Below are 19,793 nucleotides of genomic sequence, written 5' to 3'. Positions count from 1 at the left end.
GTTCAGGGTTGAGATGTATAAGGAGATGCAAGAGTTCTACTCTATAAAGTGCATTTATTGCGAGAGAAATGCATTGTGTTGACAGGCAACGAGCTGGGTATCTTGCTAAGCAGATGTTCTGTCTCAGAGAGGGTTGATTAGACAGCGCTTGGGCTCTGTGGGACCGCATATCACCCCAGCAGTTTTGAAAGCATGTCCAGCCATACTTTTACACCCTTATCTTTTTGTTAGCTTACCTCCTTTAGTGCCTAAATATGGTTTATTATACTTTCCCCATATCTGTTATCTTAACTGTACCTTTACGCTCCCAATCTCTCTTCTCTCATTCCCATACAAGGTGTTTTTTTGTTATATCTTTCTCCCCACAAAACAGAATTAAAGTTAACCTTAGTCATCACAAAGTTTTGTAACTTTTAGGCCTGACAAGCTAGAGCAAATAGTTGATAAGCTCAATTATTCTTATTCAGTAGGGCCTTGTTAAGTTTCTGGAACAGAGATGGAGGAGGGTGCAAAGGTGGAAAATGTGAATAGATGCTGACTAGCTTTTTGGCCTACATGCCCACCTATGCAAGTTCTTGTTCTAACTCCACACAGGCTATTAGACTTTTCCATCTAAGTTGCTATGAATTCTTTTGGTTGGTACCCTCAAACTCCTCTCCTTCTTGGTTATTACCACTTGAAAAGCTGTCCTTAAGTGTGAACCTGTCATGATTTTGGGCTTACGGGTGTTTTATAATCTACCCTGGAAGTCTTTTCAAGGGTTTATTTGTGAACTTTACAACTTTCTTGATTAGGATTATGCATAAACATAATGCCTATATAGTACTGTATTTACCTGAATCCAAAATGACTGAATTTAAGACAACCCTCCAATAATTAAATTCTATACATGGAAAGCTTATAAATGTATTATACTTTCCAAGTATACAATTTAATTATGGAAGGGTAGTCTTAAATTCATCCCTCCCCTCCCCCTCCACTGCAACCGGGGGGGGGGGGGGGGCAGACAGTGGGGGAATCTAGAGGCCTGATCCCTTGCCTCTTGCTCCTTGCCTTCTGCTGCCTGTCCCTCTTGCTACTTGCCTCCCCCACTGTCTGCCTCCAATGCTTGCTGTTACGGTGGGGGCAGCTTCAGCCCAATCCCCAACTGGAGCTGCTGCCACTGCTCCTACTATCAGGCTGAGCTGAAGCCAAAGCAACCATGTGCTCCATGCCCTGGGCCAGAATCCTATCAACAGGGATCTGGGTTTTCCGTTTCCCATGAAAAATCAGTGTTTTTTCTGTTTTTCTCTTTTAACTGAGAACAAGGCAGATTTTCCCTGTTAATGGAGAAACACACAGATTTTCCATTTGTGCAAAGAGCTCTATTCTGGCTGGCAGAGTTCCAGCCTGCAAGGAGCTGGAGGGGGCAGGAGAAGGGTGGTCAGGCATGGGGGCACCACATGTGCTCTCACACATGCATATGACCCCCATGCAGTCTGGAGAGCAGCTCTCACAGGTAAGTCTGGGAGGTGGGGAGAGGAGGAAGGAAGGGGACGGGAAAGGATTGATGTCTTCATAGGGAGGGAGGGAGTTGGACAGGTCTGGGGCTGCTGCCCAGCTGTGTGGTGTGTGGGACTTGGCCAGGATGTGCGACTACAGAGCATAGACAAGGGGGGACGCGTTCCCTACTGCTGTGTGCATTCCTAGGGGAGCGGCAGGGGTGGGTGTGGGCTTGGGCTCCCTGCCCTGCTACCCTCTCCTGGGGACCTCCACAGCCCAGCGGGCAGGGCAGAGCAGGGCCAGGAACTCCATGTTGCCATGGCAAGGTGTCCTTTGCCCATCTGGCAACAGAAGGGGCAGTAGCACTGAGTTGTACCCCTTGCTGCTTCCAGACGGGCAGGGGATGCCTCACCAGGGTGGCACTGGGCTCCCAGCAGCAGCACCGAGTTTTCCTGCCCAGCCGTGCTCTGCCCTTCTGGGTCCTACCTGCTGGGGCATGGAGGCCTGGGAGGAAGGCAGCAGGATGGGGAGCCACGAGCCTGCAGTGGGCAGCCTGCTCCCTCCTTCCCAGGCTACTCACTGGCAGTGTTGCGTGTTGGTTGGAGAGCCAGGCTCCATGCTCCACTCCCCACTTGGGCTGCAGCAGCTGCTGCTGCCTCCCACAGGTGGCAGCTGGGGTGGAGGACAGGGGGTTGTGGACACAGGTCCCTGGCCCCATAGCCCTGGCAGTTGGGGGGCCCCCTCTGGCAGGGCTGGGGGTCAGCAGGGGTCTGTAGGTGGGGAGTGAGGGGCCTGGACCTGCATCCCGGTGACCTGGGGGGAGAGGAGGGGCAACTCTGATTTTTTTTTTTTTTCTTTTTTTTCCCATGATAATAAACGCAAAACCAAATACCAAGATTTATAGGTACTTAGAATTGATTTTATTACAGTGATTAAGGCACTGGTAAGCTTCAAAATTACTTTAAATTGTAAATATATTTCATAGTTTCATAGTAGCTAGGGTCAGGTGGGACCTAAACAGATCATCTAGCCCATATTAGTAAAGCATTGTGTTCTCTGTGGTGTGTGTGTGTAGTGGTGTTTCATTTTAATTGCTGGTTTGGGAAGGTTTAATAAGAGAATCTGTGATTGATTTTTTTTTTTTTTAATCAGAACTTGTGATTTTTAAACAGAAAACCAGGATCCTTGCCTATCAGAGTGAGAGGGTTAATTTTCGAGGGGCGGGGGAGAAGCTGTAGCTCCAACCCTGCATCAGAGCCCTAATTAGACCTATAGAAGCTGCCTCCTCAACCACTTTCTCCTTGAATCTAAGATTAGGGGTTCCTCCCTCTTCACCCCCATGTTAAGTGGGGAAAGAAAACCTAATTTTGCATTCAAGTAAATACGGTATTTTAAGTGTGTGTACTCCTTGATAGTAGAGTAAACTTGGTAGATCATTAAAATGGAAATGCTTTCCTTACTTAGCCAGTAAAGTGCCTTTAGGAAGAATTGTGCCTGTCTTTAACATTGTCTGTCTTGGTTTTGTTTTTGTTTGGTTGGTTTTTGTTGTTTTTAAAAAACAACGGCTCTAGTGATTTTTAGACTGCTAGTGTTTTCTTCTGTATAATTGGATGTAAATGTCACAGTAATAAAGAATGCTATTAGTGTTGTTAATTAAATACATATTAAATTGCTGTTCCATGCCATATTGACAGGCCAGTATAAAAATATGAGCTGTCTGAGACTGAGCATGAAAGGAGAAGTTTAATTGTTGCACCTATGTACGCTAATACGTGTATTAATACTTCACCTAGATTCATGGGTGGAAGGCAGGGTGCATTTGCACCATATAGACTAGTCAAAGTAGAGAGAGATAGCTTCAGCCTATGAAAGCCTGTGCTCACTTCATCAGATGCTGTGAAAGGACCTGCACAAAGCAGTGGATAAGGAGAGAGAAATTTGAATGCAAAAGACAAGGCAGTGGGAGGGGGCAGTGCTGGCAAGGCAAACAAACAAGCAGTAAACCCATAGGAACAAAGTAGTCACAAAAGCTAGCCCAGGTAAGGGGTTAAGAAACATTGTCCTCCTTTAAACTATGCTTAATGCAGTCCAGCCTGTTGATCATATTTATTGTTCTGCAGTTTCCCATTCAAATTGGTTTTAGAAGTTTGTTGTCTGAGAACAACCACCCTCCTGTCAGTGATGGAGAGATTGAAGTGTTCTGACACAGGCCGGCATGCCTTTCTGCAGCTGATGTCAAATCGGTGTTCATTCATTGTGTCGTGTAGGAATCACACCATCTGTCCAGTGTAGACAGCAGAGGGGCACTGTAAGCAAGTGATGGCATATATGACAATGGTGGAGTTGTAAGTGAATGAACCTTGGATGTTGTAATCCACATTATTTGGTCCAGTGATGATGCAGTCTATATTGATGCTGGGGCACAGAAAGCATCTGGGTCCATTGCAAGGCATCGTGCCTTGGTGAGACTGGGAGTTAAGTGGCCTGTTGCTTGAGAAACATTGGGGTTGGGAGGCTGTAAGCTAGGACAAGTTTGTCCCCCATGACTACTTTGAGACAATTGTAGAATCATAAGAAAAATAGGGCTGGAAAGTACCTCCACAGGTCATTTAGCCCAGCCCCCTGCCTGAGGCAGGATCCAAACCATCCTATACAGTCCACAATATAAACACTACGTAAGACCTACCGTCAACCCTGACACAGTCCTAACACCCTCACCTGCCACAGGTAAAGCAGGGGAACCATGACAGCCTATGTCCTGCTTCTATGAAATGTTGTCAGTACATGCTCAAAAGATCCTGGAGAGAGGGCTGTGGACCCCACTACAGAGGAAGGGAAAAACCTCCACAGTCTATACCAATCAGCAGAGATGTGGGTTTTCCAGAATATTTTCCAATGCCCTAAATAGAGTGTGATCTGATTTAGCGTATTTATTTGACTTAAAACTAAAAAAGTACCGCTGTGTTTATTTTATGTCCCAATAGTATTTGAACTGAAATATTTGATTAGGAAACAAAAATAAGTACAGCACACTTAATGTGGTTTAAATGTTATATTCAAACAAATTCAAAGCTTTATGTGGAAAGACATTATTTTTATTGTAATACTTGTAATAAAAGACAGTACACAATAGCGTGTACTTCCCTTACATTGTTTGTTTAAATTTAAGGAAAAAAATGAAGACCCTGAAAACTGTTCATACGCTAATTTTAGTGCACCCAAAGAACTGTGCATGACATGCTGTGATTGTCCACCCATCTATTTCAACAGAGTTTAACTCTCTTCCACTGAGGTCACTGCAGCACCTCCAGTTTCACTGTCACGATCTGTAGAATCACTTACATGACTAACTCCATTTCAGAGCCAGATTGAGGCAAATCTGATTCAGAACTACTTGAACCACATTTTCTTTCGCTAAAGAATGGTTTTACCAATGAGTCTATGGGCAAGGGCAACTTATCATAATTGGCAGAGGTTATTGCAGGGCCCCTGGCATGGCTTTGAGTGCTCATGGTGCTCTGGCCAGGTGCCAGATGACTGGAAGAAAGCCAACGTGGTCCCCATCTTTAAAAAGGGAAGGAGGGAGGACCTGGGCAACTATAGGCCCGTTAGACTAACTTCAATCCTGGGGAAACTCTTTGAGAAGATTATCAAGGAGCACATCTGTGATGGGCCAGCATCAGGGATGATGCTCAAGGGCAACCAGCAGGGTTTCATTAGGGGCAGGTCCTGTCAGACCAACCTGATTGCCTTCTACGATCAGGTCACAAAAGCATTGGATGCAGGTGTTGCAGTGGATGTAGTCTTTCTGGACTTCAGCAAGGCCTTTGACACCCCATTCTCATTAAAAAACTAGGTGACTGTGGCATTGATGCCTACACAGTCAGATGGATTGCAAATTGGCTGAAGGGTCGTACTCAGAGGGTAGTGGTGAACAGGTCATTTTTGACCTGGAGGGAAGTGGGCAGTGGAGTCCCCCAGGGCTCAGTCCTTGGGCCCACGCTGTTCAATTTCTTATTGGTGACTTGGACGATGGTGTCAAAAGCAGCCTGTTCAAATTCGCTGATGACACCAAGATTTGGGGTAAGGTGGGCATGCTAGTAGGGAAGGACAGATTACAGCAGGACCTGGACAGGTTACAGGGGTGGGCTAATGAAAATAGGATGGGTTTCAATACAGACAAGTGCAGGGTGCTGCACTTGGGCAGTAGGAATCAGCAGCACACTTATAAGCTGGGAAACTCCTTCCTTGAGAGAACGGTGGCAGAAAGAGATCTTGGATTCATTATTGACTCCAAGATGAACATGGGCCGATAATGCAAGGTCACGGTCAGTAGGGCTAACTGTACCTTATCGTGCATCCATAGATGCATCTCAAGCAGGGCCAAGGAGGTGATCCTCCCCCTCTGTGCAACACTGGTCATGCTGTAGCTGGAGTACTGTGTCCAGTTTTGGGCCCCAGGCTTCAGGAGGGATGTGGACAGCATTGAGAGGCTCCAGAGAAGGGCCACCCACATGATTCTGGGACAGCAGGGCAGACCCTACGAAGAGAGGCTACGGGACCTTAACCTATTCAGCCTTCACAAGAGAAAGCTGAGGGGGGACCTGGTGGCCATCTGTAAACTCACTAGGGGGGACCAGCAGGGTTTGGGAGAGACCTTGTTCCCTTGAGCACCTCCTCCGGAGTAACAACGAATAACAGCCACAAGTTGTTAGAGAGTAGTTTTAGACTAGACATCCGGAGGCACTGCTTCACAGTCAGGGCGGCTAGGATCTGGAACCAACTTCCAAGGGAAGTGGTGATGGCTCCTACCCTGGGGGTATTTAATAGTAGGCTTGACATCTACCTGGGGTCATTTGAGCCTGGTTTTCTCTCCTGCCCAGGGCAGGAGGTTGGACTAGAAGGTCTACAAGGTCCCTTCTGACACTACTTCTATGAATCATCATACTTCATCTTCTTCACTAATTGTGCTCCTGACTGATTCTCCAGAAGCAAGAGCTTATGAGAAATAGAAACAAGCTTAGCTGTGCATTCATTTGTTAGTCTGTTCTTTTTTGTCTTGATGGGTGATGCAGTAAACTTGTTCGCTGATGTGGCGTTGTGTTGGATCAAGTGTGAAGACTTCTGATGGCAACGGTCAGGGGTTAGGTGGCAGGACTTCCGGTCTCAAGGTTTTGACCGGGGCGGGGCAGCTGTTCAGTGGTCGGGCTCTTTGAGGCCCTCGACAGCTCACGTAAAGTCGTGAAGTGGCCCTCCAGCTGAAATAATTGCCCATCCCTGTTGTAAGTTGCCCCAGCCAGGGGCTGTAGGAGACAGCCAGAGGGACCGTTGTCCTTGTCCCTGGGAGGTGGGGTAGGGCTCAGATACAAAAATATTTACAGTGCTTAGGTGATAGTTTTCTAGGGTTATTTCTTTGTCTAATGGCATATGGATATTTTTCCTACAGGTTCTGTTTGAGGTTTTTTTTGGAAAGAGTTTCCATTTCTGGAAGACAAGGAAACATGTGGGGTGACCCTCGACCAGCCAACAGAATGGGCCATTTCCAGTAAGTATTTGAATTTGGACTTTATATTTCAAGGGTGCTTTTTTTAATGAAAAGTTTAAAGCAATGTGGGCTGTGACATTATGTTCTGTCTGAAGCATCCAGGCATTACTGTATAACAAAGTGACAGGTTCCGAACCACTCCTCTCCCCCACTCAGGGAGATGAGGGTTTGCAAAGTATCCCTGGGATGCACAGAGCTGGAACAAACAGAACATCTCTGCGATTTCTGCAGAACTAATTTGGGGGTGGGCAATTATTTGGGCCAGTGCACCACATAAGGAGTTTTGGTGAGCTTTTGTGGACCAGGTCAGCACACCCCAGCATGTAACGGCTCACCAAAACTCCTGGGGAGCTTGGCTGGGATGGGTCTGCAGGCAGGTGGGGAGCCGCATCTGGGAGCAGGGTGGATAGGTTGGGATGGTGCTGGGATCACAGGCTGGTGACAGTGCAGGGCCGGGGCCCCACGGCAGGGCTGTAGTTCATTGCCTGCATGCCCCTGAGACCGATGTAGCTTCTGTGGGCAGGAGTATGAGGGGAGCAAATTGGGGCTCTACCTTGGGCCCCAGCCCCACACTGTGACCACCCAGCGATCCCTGGGTCTCCATGCACTGGTGCCTCAGGCTGGCAGGGAGCTGTGTCTGGGGTTGTAGCTGAGATCTTGGGGCAGTAACAGTGTGCGGCTGGAGCCCAGGGCAGAGCCACAATCTGCTCCCTGCATGCCCCTGCCTCCAGTACCCATACCTGTCGCAGGGGTGTGCGGGCAGTGGATTGTGGCTCGTCCCCGGCCACACTCTGTCACCACCCTGCAATCCTGGCCTTGGCTGCTCGTTCTGCTCCCAAACACCATTCCCTGCATACCTGTGGTCTCATCCCATCTGCCCAGCTGCCCCCACTGCCTACACAGGTCCTAACCCTGGTGGTGGATGTGGGGTACATTGGGCCTGGGTCTAGCAGCAGCAGCTGGAAGGAGCTGTTGCCAAGGCTGCTGGAAAGCGAGTCTGGCCACTGCATTGCTCCAGCCCCTCTGTGCACCCCGGAGCAGTGGGACTGGCAGCCTGGGCTGCCCCCTGTATCTAGGCTGGGAGGGACCCTCTGTGGGCCAGACAGAATCCCATAGTGGGCTGGATCCGGTCTGTAGGCCATATTTTGCCCACTACTGTTCTAAGTGCCTGCTGTGGCTTTTATTTCAAAGATCACTACTTTTCCAGTCAGCCATTCAGGGATGGTCATGATCCCCATGGGTGCCTGTAATTGTGCAGGGAGGCTGCTCCAACACGCTGTAATTACAGTGCATCAGAGCAGACTTGATTAATCAAATCTAGATTAATAGACTCTGCTGGAGCGTACTAATTAGCATGCCTCCAGCAGCCTCTACGTCTCGTGCATTAGTGTCCCAATGCTTCAAAATGGCAGCAGGGCTGCTTTAACTAAAGTTCATTGAACGAGCTTTAGTTAAAGCACTCCAGCTGGTATTTTGAAGTGCAGGGACACTGATACGCAAGACATTGTTGGTGCTTTAATTAGAGTAGCTCTTGGAGCCACTCTAAAGTACTCCCCCCCCCCCCCGACATCCCCGAGCACGTGTAAAAATGCCCCATTTGATTGGAGAAGTAGCACCTTATGAAGTAAAAGCACACAATGCTCAACTGAAACTCTCTTGTTCTGGCAAACTTAGCATGTTGTGGACCTCCTCAATGGGAATGCTCTGCATTCAGATATTTGTCAGACTTTCCTCTTCATCTTGCTGTGAAATACTGTTTTTTCCATGATGTCTAAGATATTATGCAGGTACCAACACTGGCTTAAGCTGCCTGTTTTCTAGCACAACATTTTTTTCCAGCTTTCTGGAAAGTCTTACTGGTTTGTTTTTTTTTTTTTTTCTCTCTCTCTCTCTCTCTCTCTCTCTCTCTCTCTCAGGAGAACTGTTTCTAACTTTTCTGCTCCACTCATTGCCAATTTTCAAAAATATGCTTAAATGTAAGGAAGATATACATGCCTGTGGGCTTTAATATACACCTGACTTTGACTCTAGATGTTGCTAAGACCTCTGGGAATTTTAAATATTATAATGTGGATCCTCTTGGATCACAATATCTTTCTTAGTTTTACATATACCTGCAGTTTCGTAACTTCTGTTATGTCTCTTGTGTGGATTGAGGGTTTAAGCTACTGTGAATACTAGAGAGAAATTTCAGAGCATACAGCTAAAGATGTGGGTGTACAATAAGAGTCCTGGGGATGTTAGAGCTGTCCTCAGATATGAAAGACCAGCACAATAGAACACTTTACTCATTTTGCATTTCTTTTGATCGTCTTTGAGAGAACCTTGTCAAAGCTGGTTGGTTTTATTCTAGCATTGTATTGATGATGATTACACAAATGTACTACTTGAGGGAACCTTGCACAGCTCCCTAGCCATATACAGTTCAGGATTGTCAATTGCTACCATCACTAATCCATTAATATTGCAGGTATTTCCTGTTGAGTGCTTCTGGAAATTGTGGTGAAATGGGAGCACGCGAGTTTTCTTTCTCACAACTGTCGTATGCTGCCTCATCTTAAACTGCCAAACATCAATATCTTCTGCGGATCTTAGACTGTTACACAACTCTATAAAGGGTTAGAGAAGAATGTGCTGCTGTGTAGATTGCAGACTCTGAGCGTGTTATGAATAATACTGTCTTTATTTCTACAGTGGGAGCCAAGAAGAAAGGTTTGCTCCCGGGTGGAACAGGGAATATCCTCCTTCCCTTGATAGTCTTGCTCAAGAAAGACACTCTGGCAACTTCTCTGGCAGAGAATCACTTCCTTTTGATATCCAGGCAGTCACAGGCCACCTCAATCCTCAGTTTGCCAGCAGAGAGGAAACTTCTTTCAGCTTTGGAGCTAGAGATGGACCACGTAGTGACTTCAGAGGTGGGGAGGGGCATCATGATTTCAGGGGCAGAGATTTCCCACCATGTGACTTTCAAAACAGAGCTGATTCACAGCTGGACTTCAGAGGAAGGGAACCTCCCGCTTCTGAATTCAGGGGCAGGGAAATGTACTCAGGAGACTTCCGGCATAGGGAGGGGCTACATATGGACTTCAGGGGTGGAGAAATTTCTTCAATGGATTATAGAAATAGGGAGGCATTCCGTATGAATTACAGAGATAGGGAATCTCATACAATGGATTATAGGGGAAGAGATGAACCCCCATCAGATTTCAGGGGTAGGGGTTCATTTGATCTGGACTTCAGAGGTCGAGACGGATCTCATTCTGACTTTAGGGTAAGGGACATGTCTGAGTTAGACTACAGGGGTAGAGAGCATTCCTATTCAGATTTTAGAAATAGAGATGTACCCGATTCGGACTTAAGGTGCGTGGGTACATCTGATCTGGATTTCAGGAACAGGAATATACCACCTTCAGACTTCAGAAATAGGCACAGGTCCCGGTCTGATCAGGATTTTAGGGGCAGGGATGTTGCTTCTTCTATGGATTTCACGGACAGGGAGATGCCCCCTGTCAACCCAAGTCTTACAGATTTTAGGCAGAGTCAGTCTACGGTACCTTTAGCAGACAGAGAGCCCTCTGGTGCAAGTGGCAACAAAAGAGAGGAGTCTGCTACTCTAGACAGACCTTCGTTTGGTGGACAAAAAGGAGAGTTTCAGCCTTCCGAGCCAAGAGCCAGAGAAGAGGAGTCCCTTGGACTGGGTCTTGAAACTGAAACGCCACTCGATTTCCAGAGTACCCATGGGCCTGTTCCCACTCTTCAGGACCAGGATGAGGTGCCTCAGAACTTTGCTAACAAGCAGCAGCTTTCTGGGGGTGAGCAGCAAGGAGGCGAGTCTACCCTTGAAGTAAAGGGAGAAGGTGACTTGGATTTCCTTGGAAGGCAAGATACAGACTACAGAAACATCGAGTATGGAGATGTAGATCACCGGGTGGCGGGGGTTCAACTGTTTGATTATGAGCATGGCAAGTCCTTTACAGAAGGAAAACCCAGCAAAGATTCTAGGCAAGACCTTCAGGTATGTGGTTTTATTGAAACTGAGCCATAACACATCTTTTTTTTTTTTCTTTCTTACTTTTTCCTTACATGCTTTAAAGAATGGGGGGAGTTTCTATTTATGTCCTATGCTGACAGCTGTATCCTACTTTTCCTACTTTCTCTGAAAGCTGCTTCACTCTCCAGTTCTCTGCGCCTACTCCCTTTCCATGAAACCTCTTTCTTGTCCATATTTAATTTAATTCAAAGTAATGTCAAAATAAATAAAAGAAGTTGGCTTTCAGTGTCTAAATGTCTAACGCTTATGGGGGAGCACATAAAAGACAGACAACAAATAGCCTACCTTTTGTTAAATTTTTTTTTATTGTCCTATGATCTTTTCAGGATTTGGGACTCTTGACAGGGACTGATTATTCTGAATTAGTTGGCATGTAGGCACATGTTTGTTCAGATTAGATTGAGACAATGACATTTTATCACATAATCTAAAATCCATTTGAAACGGATCTCCCTAAAGAGCTAGAGTAAGTTGCCCAGTAGGCTGTCTAAATCTAAAAAAATAGCATTACTTTGAAAAGGTTGTCTGAGGAATTTTCATTATGGTCTTTGAGCAATTTTCATTATGCTCCCTGTGTTAGAATTTTGCTCTGCATTACTGTTCACTATTTTGTCTTTTGGACAAGTATGCCTTATTTTTCAAACCATCTTGATTTCTAACCTTAAGGACCAAGATTACAGGACCTGTCCCAAAGATGTAAAACCAAGCAAACTCATTCGGTTAGGAGGAGTGCCTGAATCTGCCACAAAGGATGATGTAAGTCATTGCTTTAATACTTCCAAAATCTATTTACCCATGTAGCAAAAGGGGTTTTACCCTCCTATGTACTGCAGGTAGTTACTAGCATATTCAGAAACAAACTTACTCATCTTCCCCCAAGAAAATCTTTATATCTATTTAAACAGAACAAAACCAAAAAGCCCAAAATTACCAGTCTGAAATTGTCAGGTCTTTTGTTTCTAAGTGATATGCTGAGTAGAGCTTACCTCATCTCCTCAGGTTTATTTTCCACGTTTTCCTATCCAGGTTTGGAGCTGATCAATACTAATTATTATGGGTAGTTCTGATTTGACTGAGTGGTGTGTAGAGGTTACATACCTGTTCTCTCACAGGTGGGGAAATGTAATTAATATTGGCTTGATAGTTTAAACCATTTTGGTGGTCCCAAGGCATTAATTTCCTTTTCTGTCAAGGCTGCCTCCTTCATCTACATTCATCTTAGTCATAAATGCAGTTAACGTCCAAGGGAGTGACAGGCTGCTCCATAGTGAATAGCTAGGAATTGCTAATATAGAGATGTCGTTTTCTATCTTGTACTGTATTTGATTGTAGTAAAAAAGCCAACTCTGCTTCCATGAGGTGGCAGAAATTACCTCTGTAAAGCTTTCAGTTTGTCCCATGGTATGTTTTACAGTTATTCCAAACACTGGACCTGTTATCTTTAACACTCTTTGCTTAGACCTTCGGTGATTGTCAGGTGATTACAGAGATCTGGCTACCTTGAAAATTTGTGAGAATTTTCTTTGCTGTAACTTTCATCAGAGGCCCTATCAAGACCCAAACTGTCTCCAAGATGATGAGCAATCACTGATTTTAATAATGAAAAAGAAGTGGTCGGGGAGGATTGCAGTTCATTGAGGAGATTAAAACCAACATAACACTATGTAACAAACCTTTTGCATTGTAGCTAAAACAGAATTCAGCTGTGTTCATCTTCACAAAGCAGTTCGCAGATTTGAAGGGGACTTGGGAGACCATGTCCAAGAACACTTGTCCAAAACTAATAGAAATCTTAGAATGTGTTAGGTAGTACTGCATTGTAAATATGTTGCCTTTCCAGAACAATCTATATTTTGGTATTTGGTTATGAATAATGCAGATTTTTGGGGCTTTTTTCCCGTAGATTCTCAGTGCTTTCCGGGGACCTGATGGAACGCGTGTGAAAGGCCTGCGCCTGAAAGATTACTGTTCAGGTGAGTGTGTGGACTTTTTCAACACCTACAAGACTGGTGCTCACTTAGATTTTCTTTTTTCTTTTTTTTTTTTTAACTCCTTGATGTCATAACCACACACATTTTAAATCCACAGTACCTATTGAGTCATATAGTGTGTCCCCTTGCTACCTTCAGGATTGATGGCATCAGTCACAGATGTAGTAGTTCTGAGGTTAAGCACCTGCACTAGTTCCACAATAGCCATGGGGGCTAGACTGGGAGTGACAAAGTGCACCAAGGCTGTTCTGATGGACCCTTTCACAATTAAAATAACTTTTCACACCAGTGTTGTGTAATAAAACTAGTTATTGGGCAATATTTTTTCCTGTTCATGAGGCATTGACCTCTGGAAAAAATTCTCTGCAAATAGTAGTCTTCTGAGAAGACCTTGTAACAGCTGTATCCATCAACGTTACATCTCATAGATGTGAAACTTGGGACAAAACCTAACTTTTTTAATCACTCTAAGTACTGGATCAGGATCGATTTCCACATCTCTACCTATCTGTCTTGGTTCACATTGCTTTGCTTCTCACTTGTATTCAGAGGAGTCTTGCACAGGAAATCTTTTATAAGGTTCCTTTCTAGGGAACCACCTGGCTGAATCTGCCTGCCTGCTTGCCTGCCCAGACCAGCGGAGCAGGAGCAGGAGTGAGAGAAGGAGCTGCCGCTGGAGATGAGGAGAACAGAGCAGCACCTAGCCAGCTGCAGCTGCACCAGGAACAGCCCTGCCAGATGCTGCACACACTGGCTGGTGCTCAGGCCAGCGGGGCTGTCCTGCTACCTTTGCTTCCAGCTGCAGCTGCTGCTGCCCACTGCTCTGGGTAGGTGTGCCCAGCATATGGAGCTTTGGCTCTAGCTTCTGGTTGCCTTCCACCCACTCCTCCCACTTGGCATAAGCAGCCACCTGTGAATGGGTGGAAAGCAGCTGGGAGCAGGAGCTGGAGCCCCACATGCTGTGCAGGATCTGTCTAGCTGAAGCTTCCCCAGGCCTGCCTGGATCATCATGGGAGCAGCAGCTACAGCTGGAAGCGAGGGGAACGGAACAGCCCTGTCGGCCTGGGTCCCAACCAGTGCATGCAGCTTCCAGTGGAGCTGTTCCTGGTGTGGCTGCAGCTGGCTGGGTGCTGTTCTGCTGCCCTTGCCTCCCATTGACAATGTGAGCCCAGCTGGCTGCAGCCACATTGGAAACAGCCCCACCAGAAGCTGTGTTCTGGCTGGAGCTGGAGGTCGTGGGCAGGAGCATGGCACAGGCTGCCCCAAGCAGGGGATGGCTTCATGTGGAGTGCAGCTGTCTACTGGGTGATCTTTGTTGCATGTGCCCCCCACCTCCCTTTCCCTCCCCTCACCCCTGGCTGGCTCCCAGGCAGCACCTCCACACATGCACGTGCCCCCTCCATGCACTCCTGCCATATCCCTCCTCCCTGCCAACAGGACAAGGTGTGTAGGGAACTGATCACATCTGTCCTGCTCCCTGCCCACCCAAAGCCCCACAGGGAGTTTGAGTTGTGGTGGGGGGTGTTGATCTAGCCTGTAACTGCATCAAAACTGTACATGTGGTCCTTGGGGCCCAAATAATTGCCCACCCCTGTGTTAAAATCATACTAGCAGGGGTGGTCTGTAACGAGCGGGGGTGGTCATTGTAACCCTGAAAAAGGTAAAAGTTTCTGTGCTTGCTACTGCATTGTTTTATTACAAGTCTAGGTTGTTTACTGAGCACTTCGAGTCCTTGGGGTCAATTCCTTACTTATTTGCAGTTAAGGTGTAGGGGTGCACCAGTAAAGATTTTTTTGGCTGATACCAGTGGCTTATTATTAAATAGCCATATTGGCTTATATCAGTCTGATAGCCAACATGCAGCCTGGCCACTTGGAAACAAGTGTCCAGCTGGTAAATCTGTTGGGGCAAAGGTTGTGGGGGGGGCACAGATAGAGGCCCTGTCGATAGGAGGGAGTGGGATTGGGGCTGGGGCAGGAGCAGGTGCTGCCCAGCTAGTGTGGGGTGGACCTGCAGGCAGCTCATCTTGGGGGGAGTGGGGAGGAGGGACACCTCCCAGACTCTGTGCACACCCCTGAGGGAGCCATGGGGGGCATGTGCCCTCTGGATTTGTGTGTGGGGCTAGGTTGGACTGCTGGCTCTGGGCCAGGGGCTATGCCAGCCTTTTCCTGGTGGGGGCTGGGCTGGGGCTGCATTCAGGGCAGGTGGGGGTGGAGTGGGTGGCAATGGTGCTGGGAGAGAGGCTATGGGGGGCTATGGCAAATTTTGAGTTACAGCCCACTCCATAGCCCCTCCTCCCAGTGCTGCTGCTGCCCACCTCAAGCCAACACCCCCCCTCTCCCCCCTGGCCAGGAAGAGACTGGCACAACCCCTGGCCCTGAGCCCACAGCAGGCAGTCCATCCTTACCCTGCACGCTAATCTGAGGGGCACATACCTCCCCCAGAGGTATGTGCAGAGGGGAGGAGCAACTTCCCACCCCATTCCCTGCAGCTCAGTCCTGTGCCCTGCTGCTGCTGGGCAGCACCTGCTCCACTCCCTCTGTGGGGGCCTCCATCATGGAGCGCCCCCTCCATGCCCTTCCCCTCTGCCCCTTCCTTTCCCACCCACCCCCTCCCCCACAGCAGACTTACTGGCTGACCAGTGCTCTCGAAGCTGCTGTGCTGCATTCTTGGCCACATGCATGCTGAGGCTGCTCACTTCCATGTGGCATTTATTGGCAACATTATTGGCTACACTGGCCAAAAAAAGCCATTTGGCTGATAGTGTCGGTTTTCCTTTTATTGGTGCCAATCCGATATGGACTGATATCTTGATGCACCTCTATTCATTTCCCACAGTTTTATTAGCTAGGGGCAGAGAACCAGGAACAGCTGGGCATTTCACAAAACAAATCCTTTTAATGCATCTTTGGTTCTAGAAACTGAAAGAAGCTTTCTCACTTTTTCTGTGGTCCCCTGAATTATAGAGTGTACCAATGTGATGTTGCTTGCTTTTGCCCAACAAGCAGGATTCACAGAGGGTATCGTCAGTGCTTCTCTGCACCCTTCCATTTTCTTTAGGTAATGATATGGCATGGTTATCACCAAGACTTAAACAAATACAGTGAAATACAGCAATTGCAGAGCATGGAGGTTGTGCAAAATGGTTCTTTTTGGTATCCTTTATCAGAAATATCTCACTTCTTTTCAATCATATATACATTCCAAATTAGACTTCTCTTCACAGGTCTGGTGGCTGCTGCTGTTAGGAATTGACTTACTGCCCCACAGATTCAGTACTTGAAACTGCCAACTCTTGGTCATTCCTTACCCTTAAGGGTATCAACTTTCTTTGCTAAATTCATTTTGTTTCAGTCTTTGTCCTTATCAGTTTGGCAAGAAATAAATTGTTTTTTATAAAATACATCCATGTGGTGGGAAGGGGCTGCTTGAAGTAGCTTCTGCTTTGAGGGCCATCTGAAACTGTAGTTTGATCCTCTTTCGGGAACTTGACTGGTTAATAGACTGGCTTTGTAGTGGCTGGTTTACAACCATGCAGAATTATTGTATGTCACATGACTTTTTCAGCAGTTTTATTATTTTAGCACTCTAACAGATTTTCTTTTCAATATATCCCAAATCTTAATCTCAACCATGTTGTTGGAGTAAACAGTAGTTGGAGATCTCAGAATTTGAGGTTCCCATGTTATTGACTTATCTCCCTCAATGACAAAAGAGCTTTATAAAACACTTAATCAGGTACCTAAAGAGATTTAATAAATTTTACTTAATTAAAAAAATTACTGAGTTGAAGAGGGTTTATGAAATTGAACACACGGTTGAGTTTTTATGAAAAAACAAATATTTGGAAGTAGCAGTACCCTTGTGACTAGGACACTGCTCCTGCAGCTTAGGTGGGTCAAAATCAAAAGCAAAATTGTGTGGCAAACTTTGTTAGAGTATAGCTATAACTTCTATAACATACCTACTTGTAATAAACTGGCCCATTAGCTGTGGTGTTGATTAAATACAGTATTTTGAATTATGCTGTGGAATAATGTTAAAACCCTCTAAGAGTGGATTGTGTATTCTCCTTTGAGTGTGTATCTGCTCTCCTACCAAAATTGATAAATTTAAATGCGTAATTGTGTTGGTAATATGTTTTGGAAAGAAGAATTACTGCAGATACAGGGAGAAAGAGGTTACCAGTAACTAATAGCACATTTGTAGAATCATGGAAATGAAGTTGGAAGGGACCTCTGGAAGTCATCTAATCCAACCCCATGCTCAAAGCAGGACCATCCCCAACTAGTTCTTCCCAGCCAAGCTTTTTGTCAAGTTGGGTCTTAAAATCCACTAAGGATGGAGATTCCACCACCTCTCTGGGTAACCTGTTCCAGTGTTTTACTACCCTCCTACTGAGGAAGTTCTTCTTAATATCCATGCTAAACTCCCCTTCCTGTAACTTGAGACTACTGCTCCTTGTTCTGTCATGTGTCACCACTGAGAACAGTTCAGCTCCATCCTCTTTTGAACCCCACTTCAGGTAGTTGAAGGCTGCTATTAAATCCCCTCTCCGTCTTCTCTTCTCTTGACTAAATAAGCCCAGTTCCCTCAGTGTTTCCTTGTAAGTCACATGCCCCAGCCCCCTCACCATTTTCGTTACTCTTCGTTGGACTATCTCCAACTTATCCACATCCTTTCTGTAATGGGGGGGGGCCTCAAAATTGGACACAGTACTCCGCATGTTGCCTCACCAGTGCTGACTAGAGGGGAACAATCACTTCCCTTGCCCTGTTGGCAGCACTCCTACTAATGCAGCCCAGTATGTCATTAGCCTTCTTTGCAACAAGGACAACACTGCTGGCTCATATTCAGCTTACTGTAGCCCTCAGGTCCTTTTCTGCAGAGCTGCTACCCAACCAGTCAGCCCCCAGCCTGTATTACTGTATGTGATTGTTCCATCCTAAGTGCAGAACTTTGCGCTTGCCCTTGTTGAACCTCATGAGAGTTCTTTTGGCTTAATCCTCTTAATTTGTATAGGTACCTCTGAATCCTAGCCCTACCCTCCAGTGCATCTACTATTCCCTCCCAGCTTTGTGTCTTCGAAAATTTCCCGAGGGTCTACTCTATGCTATCTTCCAGGTCATTGATGAAGGCACTGAACAAAACCGGCCCCAGGTCCAACCCCTGGGGCACTCTACTTGATACAAGCCATTGATTAGTACCCGCCGAGTCTGATGTTCCAGCCAGTTTTCTATGTACTTTACAGTCCATTCATCCATCTCATGCTTCCTTAGCTTGCCTGCGAGATTCAATTTGAAGTAGGCTTTCCATAAGTAATGATCAGATTGGTTGGAAGTTATAAGATAACAAATATAGTAAAAAGGTCAGCTGGCTCTCTCAAAATCAGTGACCCTGCTCTGCGCCTTTTGCAAGACTAGTTTGTATGTCAAAATGTACGTAGTTAGTTATTCATTCTTAAGATTAACAACTTGACTTGTTTATAAACATAATCTTAAAAATGATAAAATGTAAGAAGGGAGGCATATTTCCATCTCTGTACATACTGATCATGGAACACTACCTTACACCGAGCTTTATTTTTGTTGTTGTTTGGATTCTGGTGATCTCTTCCTTAGACTGTTGGCCCATGACATATGCAAAACAGTAAAACACTTTCTGTGTGTTTTTTTTTAAAGGGGGAAGTAGAAGGATAAATCAAGATAACTGGCTTTACAATGCTATCTGACTTTCAGCAAAAAAGCTAGCACTTAGATGAGCATCTTATATCCAAGCTAAAATTATTCTACCCTGTTACCCTCCACAATGCCAACTGATTCTGAGCTCCAAGTTGGGTTTTTGGAATGCTCTGTATGGGCAAGGTAAAGGGACTGAGCAAATACATTGGTATGGAGGTTTTTCCAACCTAATGGTATAGAATAATGTTGGCAGATATAATCATAGTGTAGGGTAAGTAATCTAGATTGTTGGCTCCTTCTTTGATTACACCTTTTTCAGAGTCTTGGTTAGTGTTTCTTTAAGAACTGTATGCCATTTTATTCTCTATCGCCTTCTTTCGTTGATTGATGAGGAAGTGTTTACCCTGAGGTTGGAACGTTGTGGAGCTTGTAGTAACATACCACCAGTCTATTTGTACCACATCTTCATTTCTTCCTATTTTATTTTCTGTAAATTTGAAATGGTGCTGAAACTGGCAGAAATTTGAAACTGAAAGTTTGTCCTTCAAAGGGAATCGCGCTGAACAGTCCCTCCTTTTAGTTGTCAGATCTTCTCATATTTTAAAACCCACTGTTCCTGCATTACTTTTTTCAATCTTTATTTTTTACTGTTTTGGCTAGTGTTTAAATGCTTCAATTTTTGTGTGCGTGTCTAGTACCAACAGAGCATTTGGGATCACTGTACATATGAACAGCTCAATAGAGAGTGATGAGATAAATTTATTTTAAAAGGACTTTTAATGAATTGTGCTCCTTTTAAACAACTATAGTAATATTTGCCAAATGCAAAATTAATTCTAAGTAAATGAATGAAAGCATGAGATTGGTACTGTATAATCCATCTCAGCTTTCTGTTCAAATGAATTGTTGCTTCTTTGGAAAATCTCTGCAATGGAAAGAACATGGAAGGGGTGCTTTCTTCAACCAAAATTTGTATTAGGGTTGGTACCAGCAGTTGGGGAAGCTGTATAAGGGTGATGAGCCATAAGCAGAGGTTGCTGGTA

General features: G+C 45.7%; 1 protein-coding gene across 2 annotated transcripts in view; it reads left to right on the top strand.

Annotated features, from left to right (window-relative positions):
- The window catches only part of RBM6 (RNA binding motif protein 6), a 101,971-nt gene that overhangs the window by 12,199 nt on the left and 69,979 nt on the right, over positions 1-19,793 (top strand). For both annotated transcript variants that reach the window (XM_090021192.1, XM_090021191.1), the window contains exons 2-5: positions 6,929-7,027; positions 9,722-11,042; positions 11,745-11,834; positions 12,982-13,051. In XM_090021192.1, coding sequence (XP_089877318.1) covers positions 6,984-7,027; positions 9,722-11,042; positions 11,745-11,834; positions 12,982-13,051 — 1,525 coding nt within the window. In that variant the 5' untranslated portion in view covers positions 6,929-6,983. The remainder of the gene's footprint in view (positions 1-6,928; positions 7,028-9,721; positions 11,043-11,744; positions 11,835-12,981; positions 13,052-19,793) is intronic.

This window comes from Crocodylus siamensis, chromosome 11 (assembly GCF_052110815.1).
Source record: "Crocodylus siamensis isolate JL-2025a chromosome 11, ASM5211081v1, whole genome shotgun sequence".
NCBI classification, from domain to species: Eukaryota; Metazoa; Chordata; order Crocodylia; family Crocodylidae; genus Crocodylus; species Crocodylus siamensis.
Note: the sequence above shows the minus strand (reverse complement) of the source record. Positions and strands in the feature narration are given on the sequence as shown.